The sequence below is a fragment of the Molothrus aeneus genome, chromosome 2 (assembly GCF_037042795.1).
Source record: "Molothrus aeneus isolate 106 chromosome 2, BPBGC_Maene_1.0, whole genome shotgun sequence".
NCBI lineage: Eukaryota > Metazoa > Chordata > Aves > Passeriformes > Icteridae > Molothrus > Molothrus aeneus.
The window spans coordinates 55,945,142-55,962,574 of record NC_089647.1 but is presented as its reverse complement, the minus strand read 5'-3'; the positions used below and the strand labels follow the sequence as shown (position 1 = coordinate 55,962,574).

Sequence of the window (17,433 nt, the reverse complement as noted above, 5' to 3'; positions counted from 1 at the left end):
AAATCCAAATCTCAGAGGACTTCTTGTGGTCTAGCTCCCAGCTAGTGACATCTAGAGAACAGTGATATTAACTTTGATGAATACAAACCTTCAGTACCAACCCTGTCTCCCACTAGATGAAAAAATAAAGGAATATCCTACAGCTATTCTACCACCAGACTGGTACCTGAAGAAAACTCCAGCATCTTGAAATTACACACTTGTGGCTGGTGTGACTATTTTTTACTCTGGAAGTTTACCCTAGGACACCTGCTTAAGGATGCATGCAAGTGACAGGCGACAGGACGGGCACATTCTCCAACTAATGACAATCTATCAATAGACATTGCCAAAGCACTCCACATTTGGCACCATGTTCAAAAAGCCAAGAGTGGAACAGCTGTGATATTGAAGGTAAACACATTGAAAAATGTTAGCAGAAGGTCTGTAAAGTGCCCAGTTTTAACAAATTCCTAAAAAAAGGCCACTCATGCTGATTAATACAGTCAAATTAAAGAGCACATGATTTGATAAAGAATAAAACAAAATTACAGTTTATCCTAAATAAGACACTTTCTGAAGATGGCAGGACTGTTTACTACATAATGTAAGAGAAAAAAATGTTGCATGCAGCGTAACTACAGTGAGCCTTTTCATTTCAATTCGTTTGAATCTTCTAATAATCAGTCAAGACCTAAACTATAAAAGGAAATGTTAAAGGCAGGATAACAGCAACAGAAATTCAGTCACAGGAAACATCCATTGCACTGAAGTCATCCAATTTTATATGCAACACAAATGAGAAAAGTTTAGAAAACAAGAAGCCAAGTATCAGCTTGCTTAAAATAAGCTGCTTACTTATTTTTTGGGTAATTTTGACAGTCCTTTCACCCAATAGACACAAAGGAAATTATGATCCAGTCTGGTCAAACGCTGTGATGTGAAGGGCTGCGCAAAAAATACCATCTCTGGACATCTACTACTAAGGAGAAAATAATAAAAAAACTACCTCTCATTTACTTAAACACTTTCTGTGGATGAGACACATATCTCAGCATCTGCGAAAAATAGAGAAAAAGGGAATTCCCTCCTTATGTTACAAAGTCTTTCTGAATTATTTCACTGAGCACTCATCATTAGCTTTGAATACCCAAACCCAGTTACCCCATGAACAAACCCCAACAGTCCCAGGACAAGCCGCTTGTCTTGAAGTGCACGGGAGATCTGAGTATTTGCTCACACAAGGTGGCCCTCTGGAGCACAGAATGAAGACTCTTTCCTCTCTCTGGAAGCTAGAGAGAGACAAGGTAGATGCCAAGCTGGTCTTCCAGCAGCTAATAACCCCATGGTTAATTAAAGAATGACAGAGAGAGGCAGGTGGACTCGTACAGATAGTGAGGCCAACCTTCGTATTTGGGTACTGCTTTGGCAGACTCACAGTTTTCACTTGTTCACAAAGATAATGGGAAAATGAATGCTGCTTTTCTCTGCAAAACCAGCATTAAAACACTAACATAAACAGACCCTAAGTTCACAAGCAGCACTGGCTTACAGTACATCATCATTACAATCAAGAAAGAACTGAGCTGAGTATCAGCACCCGTTCTAGTCATCGCACATTAGTCTGTAGGGCTTCACCATTCATGTCTGTTGGCAAAGAAGCTTTCCAGCTGTGAAAGTTCCAGGGCTCCTGCTGATAAAGCTGGCTAGCTATTATCTCCTCTCAGACTGTCACACAATTTGTTTTTTATTGAATGAATTATAACCTTGAGCAAAAGAAGGGCTGGCCATCAAGAAAAGACAGCCTGTGAACTTGCAGAAAGACATGCTCTCAGCCAATGCCCTACAGGTGCAGTTGAATACAAATCTATCACTTCAAATAAAAAGCTCCTTTCCTTTGGTAAACAGAGCCCAACACTGGTTGTACAGCACCAGTAGGATCCGTGTCATTCTCGGATCTTGGGAGCCTTTAATCTGTAGACAGGGTGAGATAGCCAAATTGGCACTTTCCAGTTGCTTTTCAGCATGCCTTTCTTAAAAGTTTAAATATTTAATACCTAATCATCTTCCAAGAAGAAATCTCCATCGGCTCAATCAGTATTGTGGAAGACAATCTGAATAAACAAATTTAAACTAAGACTTCCCTTTCACACACCTCTGTTTTGTGTGATTGCTTTGTGGGTATATGTTTATTTAGTCAAATTAGTCTGTTTGGCAAAGATGTTTGCTGCAATGTTGCATCCTCCTTCAGCAAAAACAGATACTTATGGTTTTACTATCTACAACATCTATAAAGATTTTATAATCTGTGGGAGTGAAGGTAAGGAAATTAAAGAGCATGAAAACAAACCTGATACATCAATATATTTTCCAGGTGTAACTAGAAATTATAGCAGTCTTGTAACATTTTTCTTGTCCAATGCCCACGGGCAAATAACATATATTAAATAATTAATCTACTCTCTTCCACTGCTATCATCACTGTGTCTGGAGCTGTACATGAGATGGTAACAGCTAACAACATTTTCAGGAGATAGTATTTATTGTCCCTGTAAGCTATTGTGTATAGGCTTATGCCAAAAGTATAATACTATCCACTGAGAGACCAGGAACAGACTAACCCTCACCTAGAAGCAAATACAGTTATTTTTGTTTATGCATGCCCTTGCACGCCAACCAGTATCGACGACTTTTTAATTAACTCTCAACATTCAGTTTCTGCACTGAAAATCATTTTTACTGTTGTGGAGACAAAAGTTGCAAACCTGAAATCTCCCTTTCTCTCCTTGTTAATGAGCACATCAGTATCATGCTCCCTCTCCTTTCATTTCTCGTTTAAATTCCACACTGCATTCTCAAGCAAGTACTACTTGGTTGCCACCAAGGAGACAGAAATGAACTTTTACAAAGGGTTGTGCAGCACAAAGAAGGAGATGCTTTGTGAGAATAACTAGAGAAAGCAAAACAATTATAATAATAAAAAGAAAATTTAATAAAAGGAAAAAATAATAACAGAAAATCTTCGAGTGAACTATCATTGGTGTCAATATACAGAGAATATTAGAAGGAAGAGTGATCAGGCCTATTAGCAAGACACTTGTGTGTGTTGGCCGTAGAAGGGCTGGAGGGGCAGTTGAATTTCAGGGTGCTCTCATCGCAATGCAGGTAGACTACACTGACCTTTCCATGATTTGGATATCTTTTCCATCCTGACAGGCTGGATTTTCGAGTATTCTTCCCATGTGCACAGGCAATTATGGATTTCTATAAGGTCTTTGTGCCAACTGCTACAATCCAATCTTAGAGAGGGAGCTCATGCCAAAGTGAATCATACAACCTGCACACAATTTACTCCTGACCTCCTTTTCTGCTAACTCTGCCAGATAGATGCAACTGAAAGGCTGGAGTTTCTGATGAGCCAAAGGAACACTCAAGCCCCCAAAAACCCTGGGCAGGCATCCTTCGGTCAGCAACGAAGAGGAGAAGAACTACATTTCCTAATTCCTCAATACCATCCAGGGCTACCACTAATTTAATTATCCGGCTCCATGTAGCTCAGCAAAATCAAACATCAAGACATGAACTGTTATATGGCTTCAAGTCTGCAGTAACCAGATTTACCTTTTCTCTCTGAATTGCTTTCTTTTTCAGGATTTCAGCTTCTTCAGCTGCCTTTTTTGCTTTTACATACTCTTCTCTTTTGTGCTGCATGACATAAACATAGGAAGTTATTTTACATATTTATGTATACAAGGAACACATAAGGTAACTTGACTCCTATCGTGCTCATCTTTCAAATCTAAAATGTGTTAGGGGAAAGTTTCTGGATTTTTTTTTCACTTAAAATAAGACACTGAATAATGGAGGCTCTGCAACAGCTACTGCAATATTGACTTTAAGAAGACTGAAAAATCTAGGACTGATAAATGGGCATCCATGCAAGGACTCACACAGCTGATTGATAACTTGCAAGCATTTATACCTCTTGTAACAGGAACAACATTTCCACATAAGCACGGGACAGGGTGGTACATTGATCAATTAGTCCAAGCATAAAGCAGCATGTTGGAAGATACAGCATGGCATTTAAGTGGCTCTACAACTGTTCTGGTTGTTTTTTGAGATATCATCTGTGATACAGATTGCTCCATATTTATGGAAAGATTTCTCATTTTCTTTGGTGCAGAACATTAGTTTCTGATTTTCTGCTGCTTCCTTCAGGTTTCATGACTTTCTCCTGTCAAGCAGCTGTGAGTTCATTTTATAGTCATACAAAACACTACAGAAAAAGCTTTCTTTTGAGTTCTAAAAATAAACACATTTATTCTTACTGACCTTTTTCTGGTATTTAGATTGCATGAGAATCATTTGTTGGTTTTGTCGTACTTGAGCCTCTGATTCGTTTCCACCTTTAAAAAAACCAAAAATATAAATGGCACTTTGTATGAGCATTTTAACTGCAAATGCCAGTCATTTCAGAATACAGCAATATAACAGACTGGATGTATGCATATACAGGAAATTTTTCATAATTACAGTAGCTGTCTGACATTAAAGAGAACAGATAGGAGACCTTTTTGATCATTTTTTCATCCATCAAAAGCACTTGTCTATTATTTACAGAGCACCCACTGTATCATCCACTCTACCAACAAATATGTCCCTACAATATATGATCAGTTTACTGAGGAACTATTCAATTTTCAGAAAATCAGTCATGCTTTGCAGGTGAGTTTTCATTTTCACATTCAGCTATCCCCACCTTTGCTCAGTTTGTCACACACATGCAGTCAGAAATTCTATTGCTAAACAGTTTATCTTTTATCAGATTTAGGATCTTGGACTCTGTCAGCTCCAATGGGATGCTATCATTTTAATATTTTCTAAGTAATGTCTTGGGGCTCAGGGAAGAACCCCCTTTCTGAAATGGAAGTAAAAGCCTTTCCCACAGACCTCACATTTATATCCAGCTAGAAGAAATCCTTTTCCAAAGCCATAGATTCTCTTTTGTGAACATCTAAAGCTCTGGCCATAATGTTCAGACTTCAGTAAAAAGAAACAAAATCCCCACAAACAAAGAAGCCAACCACACAAAGAAAGTGATACTAGGTCTCAAGGGATTGAGGGAGTGACTTTAATTCTATTATTCTGCTTTATTTTCCAAAGTATTTTCTTGCTGTAGGAAGGGAAATAATTTATTCCCTTCAGTTGCTGCAAAAAATAACGACAGCCCTTACTCCACTCTGAGAATGGGGGCTGTATTTCCACAATTTACTGTTTTCATGAGAAATTCCCCTCTATGTGCCTCCTAATTCTATAGAAGCAGCTGGACCAATCTGTGCTACTTTAGGTGCCTGATATCCTGGGCTGTATCAAAAGCAGCATGGGCAGCCAGTTGAGGGAATGTGATTCTGCCCCTCTGCTCTGGTGAGACCCCGCCTGCAGTGCTGCAGCCAGCTCTGGAGTCCCCAATAGAAGAAGGACATGGATCTGCTGGATGGAGTCCATGGGAAGGCCTCAAAAATGATCAGAGGGCTAGAGCACCTCTTCTGTGAAGAAAGACTGAGAGAGCCAGGATTGTTTCCCCAGGAGAGGAAAAGGCTCCAGGGAGACCTCCGAGCAGCCTTTCAGTACCTGAAAGGGCCTAGAAGACAGCTGGAGAGGGAATTTTTGCAAGAACGTATAGTGATAGGACAAGGAGGAATGGCTTTAAACTGAAAGAGGAGAGATTTAGACTGAATATAATAAAGGCATGTTTCACTGTGAGGTGCTGAGGCACTGGGACAGATTGCCCAGAGAAGCCATGGATGTCCCATCTCTGGAAGTATTCAAGGCCATGTTGGATTGTGCCTTGAGCAACCTGGTCTAGTGGAAGGTATCCCTGCCCATGGCAGGGCAGTTAAAACTGAATGATATTTAAGTTACCTTCAGACCCAAACCATTCTATGAATTGCAAGACCTTTCAGAAATGTAAGAAATACTAGGAGGGATCACTCTTTTCTAAAGGTAGCTCTCTCCATTTACTAATGGAAGGTAACTAATCTTTAGGAGCTTTTGTGACATTCACTGAATGGGAGATCAATACCCTAAGCATGGCAACATTTCTATGGACACAAATAAATCCCTAAGATAAGTTCTCCAGAGAGAATGGCCATAGAGTATACAAGCAATAAGCTTAAAGTAGCAATAAGCATACAGCTGGCATTGTAGAGTGTTTCTTCCCCAGGTCTAGAAAATAAAACTATCGCTAAACAGGTTTTGAAACCTACTAAATGCCTAATTTTTCTCTTTTTTTATCCTTTTAATAGCAAAATTTATTTTGTGCACTGTAGTTGTTTTGCTGGTACTAGTGGATGTTGCCTTGGAACAAACATTTTTCTGATAATTATTAGAAATTGCCTATAGCCTTTCAGCCAGGTTTAATTCATTCAAGTTGCCTTGGCTGTAATGTGTCAAATGCTTCACTGAAGTCAGAGGGTGTTGTGATCATATATAATAATACCAGAAAAGAGACTGTTGCATTTATCAGGCATGATTTTTTGCTCCGCTTGTTGCTTACAGAGGAGAGTAGAACTTGCATCCTTCATTGCTCTCATCTCTCCATGATGCCTGAAAGTTTGCCAGTCAAATATTACAGAATTGAAAGCCAGAATACTTATTTCCCTGTGGAAACCACAATTGTTAAAAAACTTTAAGAAACTTCAACCTTATTTAGTGATTTTATTTAGTGATTTGGACTAGATGCGCAGTCCCTTAAAACCACTCTGAGAAAATAACACATGATACTTTTTTCCTCTAATGAGTACCTACAGGGGTGAAATTAGAGATGCCATTTCAGCTCCAAATTTGTTCCTGTGGGAGTGATATGTTCTAATAATCTTTGCACCTCAGTTCTTTTCAGAGGTGCTGAACACAGTACCTGTGTCTCAGCCTCCAGGAGTCTAAGTGGCAGCTAGAGAGTGACTAATGATATCATATTTTCTTACTTTTCTTTTTTTCCCTCTTAAGTTTCTTCTTTGCCCAGAAGGATTTTAAATGCAGTGGGGCCAGAAGTTAAGACTCCTGACACCCAGTCCCTGCAGCTTTAAGGACACCCTCAGTCAGCCTGCACACACCAAATATGCCAAATTTCTTTTTCCAGATTTCACTTTCTTCAGCAAAAAGCTCTATTGTCTTTTTGTGATAGAAGTATGTCTTCTAAAAACTACCCACAAGCAAGAAGCAGATGTTACATGTGAACTCACAAAGACTGTGTCTGGCCACACAACTGCACACGATTTGAATACAGGGCATTGCCACCACTGCAAACAACTGCGACTCAGCTGCAGGGCAGAACATGTGGGACCAGGATCACCTTTAGCCAAAAATCAGCTCTGGGTTGAAGTCAGTTCAAATTCCTCTATCTCCCACCTGCTGTCTATTTTTATACACTGTACACCACCACAAACTTATCTTGTGTAGCCTGGCAGAGAAAGAACCTAATTTGCAGGTCAAAGCAGCCACATCCTGCACTGTGCACCCCAAATTCTCCTACAAAAGCCAAGGTAAGGGAGGGCAGCTCTTCTTTTCTAAAACTTTTTAAAACTTGTCCCGGTCTCTCTGCGAGCCTCTCAGGAACCCTGGGCCAGTCTCGAGTCGGCAGACACCGGGGAGGGCAGCCCCGACACGGCCGACAGCGGGGAGACACTGTCTGTGCCCCGAGGGTACTGAGGGCACCTGGGCTGGGCGCCTGTGCAGCACAAGAGACACCAGAGACATCGGTAGAAGATAAAGGGCCGACTCTTAGCAGGGGTTAGTCCATGGTTTTATTCAGATCCCAAAGGAGCTCCTGCACCTCAGGGGGCCTCCTGCCGAGAGCCCCGGGAGATCTCCGAAGGTCACATTTCAAGGGAGCAGGAAACCAAAAGTAGATAACATTTTACCAACCAATAGGTATCTCTGAGGGATGGGAACTGGGGGATAGACATATAGGGCAGCGTATGGGACTAGGCCTGGGGGGCTGACCCCTGGCCTCTGGCAAATCACTCGACAACTTGGACCGAAACTTCTGGATGGGGGGGATGGGATGCTGAGTGATTGACAGAGAGCCAGGGTGGGGGTTTAGGGATGATCTCATCCTGGGAGAGGGATAACACAGATAAAGGGAGGGGAGTACAGTCTGGGATAAACCATTTGGGAAAAATATTGGAATACAAAACAAAACTACTTCAAAATATTACAAAATATAAAAACGCACTACAACATCTCCCTCTTTTCGTTTAAATAAAAAAGGAGAGGCACCTAGACATTAAATTTCAGCTCGGAGTGATATCAAGCCTCAGCAAACCAAGGCTGTTTTATAAATTCTGCAGAGGTTTCTGTCTCTTCCTCAGAAGAGGTAGGAACAGTCACCTGATTGATCTCTAAAGGGGAAATAGCTTTCGATTTCAGTTTGGTCACAATGCTCTTGATGATCCCAAAGCTGATCAAAATAACAAGAAAAACAAACAAAACTAAAAATACAGATTTCAATATGGATCTGACCCAGCCCGAGAGTCCCCATTTTTGGGAAAGTCCATCCATCCAGTCTGCTGTTTCTTGCTTGATGTCTTGGACCATTTGTTGCATCTTTCTGATGATTTTGTGGACATGGTCAGCTTTGGATGACAGATTCAGGCAAAGATTCAGGCAACAGAGACCTTCAAACTCTTCCACATCTGACTTGGATGGATGGCTGTCAACATGAGCAGCAGAAGGATGGGGCTCATTCTGATGGTAGAGGGGCTGAGTTCAGATTAAGGGGAAACACTAAAAAGACACGGTTTTTCAGGAAACTGAGTCAGGAAAAGGTTTTTTCAGCAGGGGCTGTTTCTTTGTCTCCTGTGGTAAAGTGTTTGGCTGTGATAGACTCTGCACAAGGCAGTGTAGGTGGTGGTGTGCCTGTTGGAAACTCCAAATAAAAATCATTAGTTTAAGAAAAGGATGGTTACTTTAGGGAAACTTCATGCTCCCTCTGGTATTCTAAAGGAACTCTGTGGATAGGGATTAGTGGAGGGAGACCATGGGAGAGGGGAAAGGGTGGTAGGAATTTGTGGGAACATAAAAAAGGGGTAATAACACAATGGAAGGGAAAAGGGGAAAGTGGGAGAGGGGTAGGAAGGCCACAGGAATTGGGGAAGGGTATTAGAAGTGGGACTTATCGGACTGGAAGGTTCTTTTATTATTGACATGGGCTTTTGAATGCAGGGCAGCTTGCCAGTGTTCTGTGCTCTTCTTGCTTTTAGGCTGTTGCTGGGGCTTGATGGTTGTTGGTTTTGGGTTCTATTTCCTTGGTAGACATGTGGAGGACTTCTATGATGCAGATAATATTTTACAGGTTTGTAGTCTGGAGCGTGTTTACTGCCTTGTACTGGAACTCCACCAGGTCCTGTCACATCGGCTGCTTGGGGGCCTTTTCTTCCTTGTACTATATTAAATTCCACAATTTCTCCATCTCCTAAACTGGGGAGATATTTCCTGGGGTTATTCTTTTTTATAGCAGTCTGATGAACAAACACATCTTCTTTGTTATCATTCCGGGTTATGAAACCGTATTTGTTTTTTACATTGAACCATTTTACTGTCCCCAAAATGTTCATGGCAAGGACTTTTTTACCTTTGCCAGTGGGTTTGTGTTGGTGTTGCTGGCGCGCTGCTGTATGAAATGCATTCCGCTCCTGGTGCTGACGGCTGTGCTCAGGCTCGGCCCTGTCCTGTGCTGGAATTGAACACACCCTATTTTTGTCATAGCGCTGGGAAAAAGAGCGCTCTTTATTCAGTTTTTTGAAAGGTTGTCTTTTGGGGAATTCTGATCTTCAAGGTTATTGTATTTAAAATCTAAAAACTGCTTTTTCAGAGGGCAGTCAGGCATCCAATGCCCTAACTTCCCACAAAGATGGCAAGGTTGATTAGAGTTGGAGGTTCTCTCTTGTGGCATTGTGACGCGCTGAAGCTGGCTGGTGAATGGTGGATCAGGGGCTTCCACCGCTGCAATCCGTCTCTGTGGTTTTGGTCTCTCGTCCTGGTCAGCAAGGGTGATGGTAACTTTCCTCTCACACACTTCTAGCATTGACTGTAGTGTTGGTGCTGGATCGAGAGGCAGGCTCAGGATGGCAGCTTTACACTTCTCATTGGCATTTTCTTTAGCAATCTCGGTGAGGATTTCCATCCTGGCTCTTTCGTTCTGAACTTGAAATTCGACAGCTTTTCTCAACCTTTCCACAAAACTCAAAAAGGACTCAGATGAAGATTGTGTTATTTTCAAATAATTTTCAAGTGGAACACCAGGACAGAGCCCGAAGAAAGCTTTCTCAGCTGCTCTAGCACATTCTTTGAAAACCTTTCTGGGAATGCCCTCTGCCTGACTTGCTCCATCCTCCCATTCCCCCTGTCCACAGAGATGGTCGAGAGATATCAATTTACCATAAACATCATGGGCAGTAGCTTCATCAGCCCACACAGCTGGTAAAATTTCTCTCACTCCTTTTTTCCATGCTGCATCCCACAAGAGATATTCAGACGAGGATAACAGGCAGGTAAAAAGGTGTTTGATATCAGCGGGTGTTAAGGTATTAGCAGAAAGTGTAGCTTTAAGGAGTCCTCTAAAATATTCACTTGATCTACCAAAATCTTTTTGGGCTTTGGCAAGTTCTTTGACAGAATCCACAGAAAGGGGGGTATAATGTGGCTGAATCCCCCCGTTTAAATCTGAAATATATGACACAGGGGCTGCAGAAAGAACCAGTGATGTTTCCGGCTTCTGGCTGCCGAACTCAGCACCTCCGGTTTCTGTGACCTGGGAGCTGGAGGGCGGGCTGCGGGAGGGGCGGAGGGAGGCCGCGGCTGGCGGGCAAAGCCCTGAGGGGGCGGAGGGGGGCGGCGGGAGGGTGCCGGGAGGGAGGGTTTCGGGGGCGCGGTTTTCCGACCAGAATGGGCTGTTGGGAGAGCGTAAAGGATTGTGGAGAGAAGAAGAACCAGGCATTGCCATGTGGTATCCACCATCATGGTCTGGGGAAGTTACTTGAAGCGAATCGGGGGTACAAAGGCGGGCACTAAGATTGTGGGACGGGGTTTCACACCCTGGGGAAGCAGGGAAAAGGGTAGGGTCCCGGGGAGTCTGGCCAGAACTGTCCGGGTTGGAGACAGGGAGCTTCTGAGGGAAGCTAGGGAGTGTAGCTTTCTTCAGAATGTCCTGGGTCGGGGCTGGGGGTGAGGAAAGAGGGTTAGGAGAGGGACGACATAACTTGGAGGGGGGTAAATTGGGTTTCTGGGAAGCAGAGGTGTTGAAACTGTTCCCGGATGGCTGTTCTTGCATCTTTAAATTAGATTTTACAACATTTCTTATCTGCAGGGCTAAAAAAACAAATTTTGACGGAGATGTGTCACCAGATTTCCCTGCTCTCAATAACTCATTACCAATTTTGTCCCAAAAAGCCAAATCACTAATATTTTCAGTTGATACATCGGGAAAGTGAAGAAACAGCCATCTAACAAATTGTTTAACATCTGATTTTGAAAATCGGATTTTTTCACTCTTAAGAAAATTCAAAAAATGGTAATAGACATCTTTGTGAGATACAGAAAGCTTTGCACCCATTGTAGCTGTGATTTTAAATTTTGTATCTCAAATTTCACCAACCCAGGTGGGGGGGGGAGGAAAAAAAGGCCTGCAGCTGGCGGCCTGCCAAAGATAGAGAAAAGAAACTTTGGCTCTCCGCGGCGAGCCTGAAAACAAAGACAGGGAAACAGCCCCCTCCCAAAGAGGGGAGAAACAAGAAAAAGGTAAAACTTACCAATCCAGCTGTAGGACAGGAAAACAGGAAGTCCTGGGATGGTGACTTCTACCTGAAACTGACTTTTGAGGGTACTTCAAAAGCTACCAGTTTCGTCCACAGGAGAGCAACTCCCTAAAACGGAGTGTGTTCTTCTGAGGTAGCTTGCCGGCCAAAGGCTTTGCGAACAGTCTGAAAGAATGTCCGAGCCCCGTCCGTGAGCTCCGGGGAATGGTCTCAGAGCCCGACGTTGGGCGCCAAAATGTCCCGGTCTCTCTGCGAGCCTCTCAGGAACCCTGGGCCAGTCTCGAGTCGGCAGACACCGGGGAGGGCAGCCCCGACACGGCCGACAGCGGGGAGACACTGTCTGTGCCCCGAGGGTACTGAGGGCACCTGGGCTGGGCGCCTGTGCAGCACAAGAGACACCAGAGACATCGGTAGAAGATAAAGGGCCGACTCTTAGCAGGGGTTAGTCCATGGTTTTATTCAGATCCCAAAGGAGCTCCTGCACCTCAGGGGGCCTCCTGCCGAGAGCCCCGGGAGATCTCCGAAGGTCACATTTCAAGGGAGCAGGAAACCAAAAGTAGATAACATTTTACCAACCAATAGGTATCTCTGAGGGATGGGAACTGGGGGATAGACATATAGGGCAGCGTATGGGACTAGGCCTGGGGGGCTGACCCCTGGCCTCTGGCAAATCACTCGACAACTTGGACCGAAACTTCTGGATGGGGGGGATGGGATGCTGAGTGATTGACAGAGAGCCAGGGTGGGGGTTTAGGGATGATCTCATCCTGGGAGAGGGATAACACAGATAAAGGGAGGGGAGTACAGTCTGGGATAAACCATTTGGGAAAAATATTGGAATACAAAACAAAACTACTTCAAAATATTACAAAATATAAAAACGCACTACAACAAAAACTAAGTCTGAAATATCACTAAATTCAATACCTTATAGTGGTTACAATTTAAGATATCTCCTACACTTCCTCTCACCCATCTAGAAAACATCTTGCTTATCTTAACAACCACATCAGTTATGTTCAGGGTGTCTTAAGTTCTTGCAGCTTTTTACCCTGTTTTTCATTTACTTGTCTGTTATCTTCAAAAAATTGGTAATACAGGGCTTCACACACATTTAGCCTGCAAATGATGAGGCTGCAGGGATCACTTTTGCCTCTTCAAGAGCCAACCGCCAGGAAAGCACACACAGACACAGAGTTTTCTTATGGGTAACTGGAGGGTCTCCAACATGCTGTCCATCTGCACACTAATGACAAGTGTGTGCCCCCTCAGAGACATCAACCACAGACAGTGTTAACAGCAGGAGGGTTAATCCACCTGTTTTCCCCAAATGGTAGTACAGATTTTCTACCCTGCCCTTGACAGATTTCTTGAGTGACAATCTGTGCTGTTTTGTTTCAGAAACATCTTCCTTGCCATGATCATCAAGAAGCACAAAGCACATACAATAGGCTCAGGTCAGCCCTTATTGAGACTGAATCTCTTTATTAAGTAGAGAGAAAAAGTTAAAAATGTCTCATGTCTTGGAAAATTAAATTTTGCAATTCTCAATTGCTGATGTAAATGTCTTACCCAGTCTCTGTGGCACCAACATAATTGGCCCTGGCCTGTGTTCTTTCTTCCATTGCTCCAGGTCATCAAGCTCTTTCTTAGCAACTGAGCAGGTATAAAAAGAAATAAATATATGTAAGTTAGAGGAATACTAACAAGCAGCCATTACTGCTAATTGCATGTAATCCTGAAGACCATCCAGGAACCAGCTTGCTTCTCAAGAGATGCAGACACCCTCACAAGAGGCTACACAGTCACTGCAATAATTAGCTAATAAGGCAAACATTTTTCCTAACTTGAGACTGTAATGGTGAGCAACCCTAGGACTGAACCCCAAAAGTAAAGCCAAAACCAGCTATGAGACTGCTAATAGACTGCTTTTTAATCCCTGGGAACCTATAGGTAAGTGCCACAGTATTTATTCCTTCAGGTAAAACAGAAGTTTTTACGATGAAGATGTTATTACGGCATAGAGGGAAATCCTTGTGGTGTAATGCCCTCCAGCAGGGAAAAGAAAAGTAATTTTCCCTCCCAACCACATGCTCCCTAAATAAAAACAGGAGGAATGCATGAATCAGCTTCAAATTAAGACACTTCAACATAGGCACCCACATGTGAGATGGGCAGCAAGCTCCCAGCGTAGTCAGTGCAAGTCAATACAGCTGGGGTGCAGCCATATGCTCCAGGATGGCTGATTTAACTTCTCTCTTTGTTGACTGACAGAGAGAAAAGCACAACAATTCCTTTAAATAGCAAGGCCAACAAAGCCTGTGGAAAGAGGAGCTGTGTTTTACACTAGCACTTCAGTTGCTCTGGAAGCTTATTTTACTCTTACTAACTGTGCATCATAACGGCTGGCTATGGCTATTGGAGGCTAACACCAGCCATCCTCTAAGAGGATAAAGCCAGTATTTGGGTAAACCTCTAAAGAGACCCAAAAGACAGAGAACAGCTTTTTATTTCACCTTTAAAACAAGCATTTAAGTAGAGACTGCATCCAGTGAGGTCCTATTTCTGCCAGCGTTCAGGACAGAAATACTTGACATGCTTCAGACCTTCCACAGGGGCACCACAAAGTGCAAATGCAAACAGATCTTTATCAGAGCAGCAGCACCTTTGCTGTTAACATCATAGTCAGGTCTAAGATGATATGCTGCTATTCTTCCTTCAAAAATATATAGTTTGGTTCATGATAAGTCCATTTTCTTTCTTGCATCCAAAGGAAACCCAACCCACACCAGCCTGCTGGTAAAGCATTTCAGCCAAATTCACAATGTTTGAGAAGAAAGGATTTGATTGCACTGTTTCCTCAAGGACTCAAGACATGAGAAGTGCTGACTCACACTCCTTCAGCTTTCATGCCTTGCATAAATCAATGCCCAGGTGCGTAGAACTGCTGTGCCCAGTCAGTCACCACTGTATACAGAATTAATTTCACACCTGACTCTGGCTGTAACTTTGCCAATAAAAGACTTCAACATATGCCTGATCTTTCTGGTAGAGATTCTAGCTAAGCAGGGTGCTCCTGCTTAGCTACTTTCACCAGCAAGACTCAAAGCTAAGCAAAAGTGAACCTATATCCACAAATACTTTCCACCTAAAATTACTTTTATCAGTTTCAGTAGAAGAACCACCTACACTCAAATGCATGTTCAAGAACCAACAGTGTCTGCAGTCACTTTTGTTTCCACATGGGAGTATTTTCAAAAATATTTCTTATTTATATTTTTGTTCTTCCTCCTCTTAACCTTGAGACTGTTCAAGGTTCCCCAATATGAATTCAATCCTGTAAAAGTTGGATAGAGCTAATTCCAGCATAGTTTTGCTGAAGCCATCTTGAACAAATCCTGCACTGAAATTACCAAAACCCTTCCAACAAGATTTATTCTGCATGAAGTAAAGCCAGATGATGAGTCACTCTTAAGAAAAGCTACATCATCATGGAGAATGCTCATAGCATTGGCATTACTGTTATATCTATACATATAAAAGCATTGTAAAAATGAGGATAAAAATTGCAAGAGCAATAAAATGCTAAAATCCCAAAGTTATTCAAGTGTGTGTATTATATTAGACAACTCAACTTACTTTGCTGCAACTGTTTTCTTCTGGTTTCATTTGGAGTTACCAAGACATATGGGCCAACACTAAAATGAAAGAATACACTCTTATTTTCCCTGTTCACACAAAATCAGAACGAGAAAGTGTTCCTTCATCACCAAAGTCAGTTTTCTGCTGTTGTAGCAAACAACTTCATAGAAAAAGTAATATTTATTCTGATTCAGCTCTTTAGGAATTTTTGGTAAGTACTCTAGGAGTACTTGTTATATTTGTAATTGGCAGCAGATACCAAGGATAATATTTTCAGGAATTTTTAGCATAGCCTTTGCTGTTCTTATTCAAGTCTTACTCTAGACTGCTGACATCAAATCTCATGCATTTCAAATCAAATCATGTCCTTGAATCACAATGTTCCATGTGGAAGACGACTGTATGCTGGGAAGAGCACTGGTGCTGGCAGTCCCACCCCTTACCCTGTGGGCACCAAGCACCTTGTGGACTTAAGCAGTCTGCCCAAAAGTTGTCCAAGGAGTGTGCAAAGTCACACTGTTTGTGATGGACCCAGGTGACTTACTCTCAGCCTGAGCCTCAGTTTCCTTGTCAGCCTTTCATTTTCAGGCACCAGGAATTCCTTGGGCATATTCATCTTGCTGTCATGCCTAAGGTGCAACTTACTGAATCAGGACAAGGGGCCTGTTTTGCCAGACTTAATTCAAAATGCAGTTGCTGTCTCAAGGAGCTATCAATCTAATGTGACAGCAAAGAGGCAAGCCAGGGTTCAGAGTGTATTAAGAGACTTGAGGTGATCAAAAGAGTGATGAAAACTTGTCAGTTCCACTTGGAGAAGACAAAGGGCTTTATCTCCATGGTGTATTGTATGAGTAGGAGTTTACACGGCTCCCACTTATCAGAAGTTGTGCTATGGGGGTGCAGGTTTACCAGAAATGCACTAAGCAGCAGTTGGCCCCACACATCAGAGTCTTGGCAGGGTTTTATATGCATGTGTGGGCACAAATATTTCATCTGGCTTCATTGCAGGGAAAGCACAAGGAGAAGAACAGCTAGCAAAGAATAATTAGGGGTGAAGGCTGAGCCTCTGATTCAGGAAAGGCCACAGGGAGTGGCTAAAGGACAAACTAGTAAGCAGAGAGAGAAGTCGGCAGTGGAAAAGTAATGAAACAATAAGGCCCAAGACTAAGGCTTAAAAGGGGAATGAAAATCATGCAAAGAGATCAAAGTGCCCAAAGCTGCCTGCTGCCGTATCACTGTAATTCAGGATTTGGTAAGAGAGTATTTATATCCAATTACCTCTTTCTCTTTGAAGACTTATTCTAGGAGGATGTGGATTAATTTATGAGATTAAACTAGTGAAGACAGAGCCGTGAGCTTTAATGGTGCCATTTAATATGATCTTTTCCCTTTCTGCCGGCATACTCTGGTGCCCCCGAGACAGTGAGACCATTCTGCACATCTCCACCGAACGAACCCCAGACCCTCCAAGGCTGGAGTGAAGAGTGCAGCAACACCCCAGTGGTGTTCACCACACAACCGCAAACATTACTTAAAAGAAGCTTTGACAACACATCTTGCTGATAGCATAAGACTCCCAATCAATGATGTTGTTTCAGATTTTTCTCTATTTGATTGAGTGTTAGCACTTCCAATTTATCCCAAAGTGCCTTTAACAAGCTGCTACACAATGTATCTGTTTCAAGACTTTTTTACAGCTTTTGTTTTTGTTTCAGATATTAAGATCATATTTCTCTCAAGTTCATAGACCAAAATTATTAAGTACCTTTAAACTCCCCTCCTTTCCCTTTGGCAGTGATAAAAGTGGCTGAAATTATGGGTTGCAATGCTACATATCTTCCTCTCCCAAAAATCGATCATGCATCTAGATATCACGCTGCTTCACAGCACTAGAGGGCAGAAGAGTTTTTATACCATGTACTTTGATGACTTCAAAAAGCGTTTGTCTGGTTGATTTGTTTTAAGTTATAATCTTTTTTTTTTTTTAAAAAAAAGA

The 17,433-nt window shown here is 42.4% G+C and overlaps 1 protein-coding gene across 1 annotated transcript in view; it reads right to left on the bottom strand.

The window, feature by feature from the left end:
* EPSTI1 (epithelial stromal interaction 1) overlaps window positions 1-17,433 on the bottom strand; it is a 55,279-nt gene that overhangs the window by 28,660 nt on the left and 9,186 nt on the right. Inside the window, exons 2-5 of the mRNA XM_066571414.1 lie at window positions 15,435-15,493; window positions 13,368-13,451; window positions 4,315-4,388; window positions 3,601-3,684 (exon numbers count right to left, since the gene is read on the bottom strand). Of these exons, the coding sequence (XP_066427511.1) occupies window positions 3,601-3,684; window positions 4,315-4,388; window positions 13,368-13,451; window positions 15,435-15,493 (301 nt within the window). The remainder of the gene's footprint in view (window positions 1-3,600; window positions 3,685-4,314; window positions 4,389-13,367; window positions 13,452-15,434; window positions 15,494-17,433) is intronic.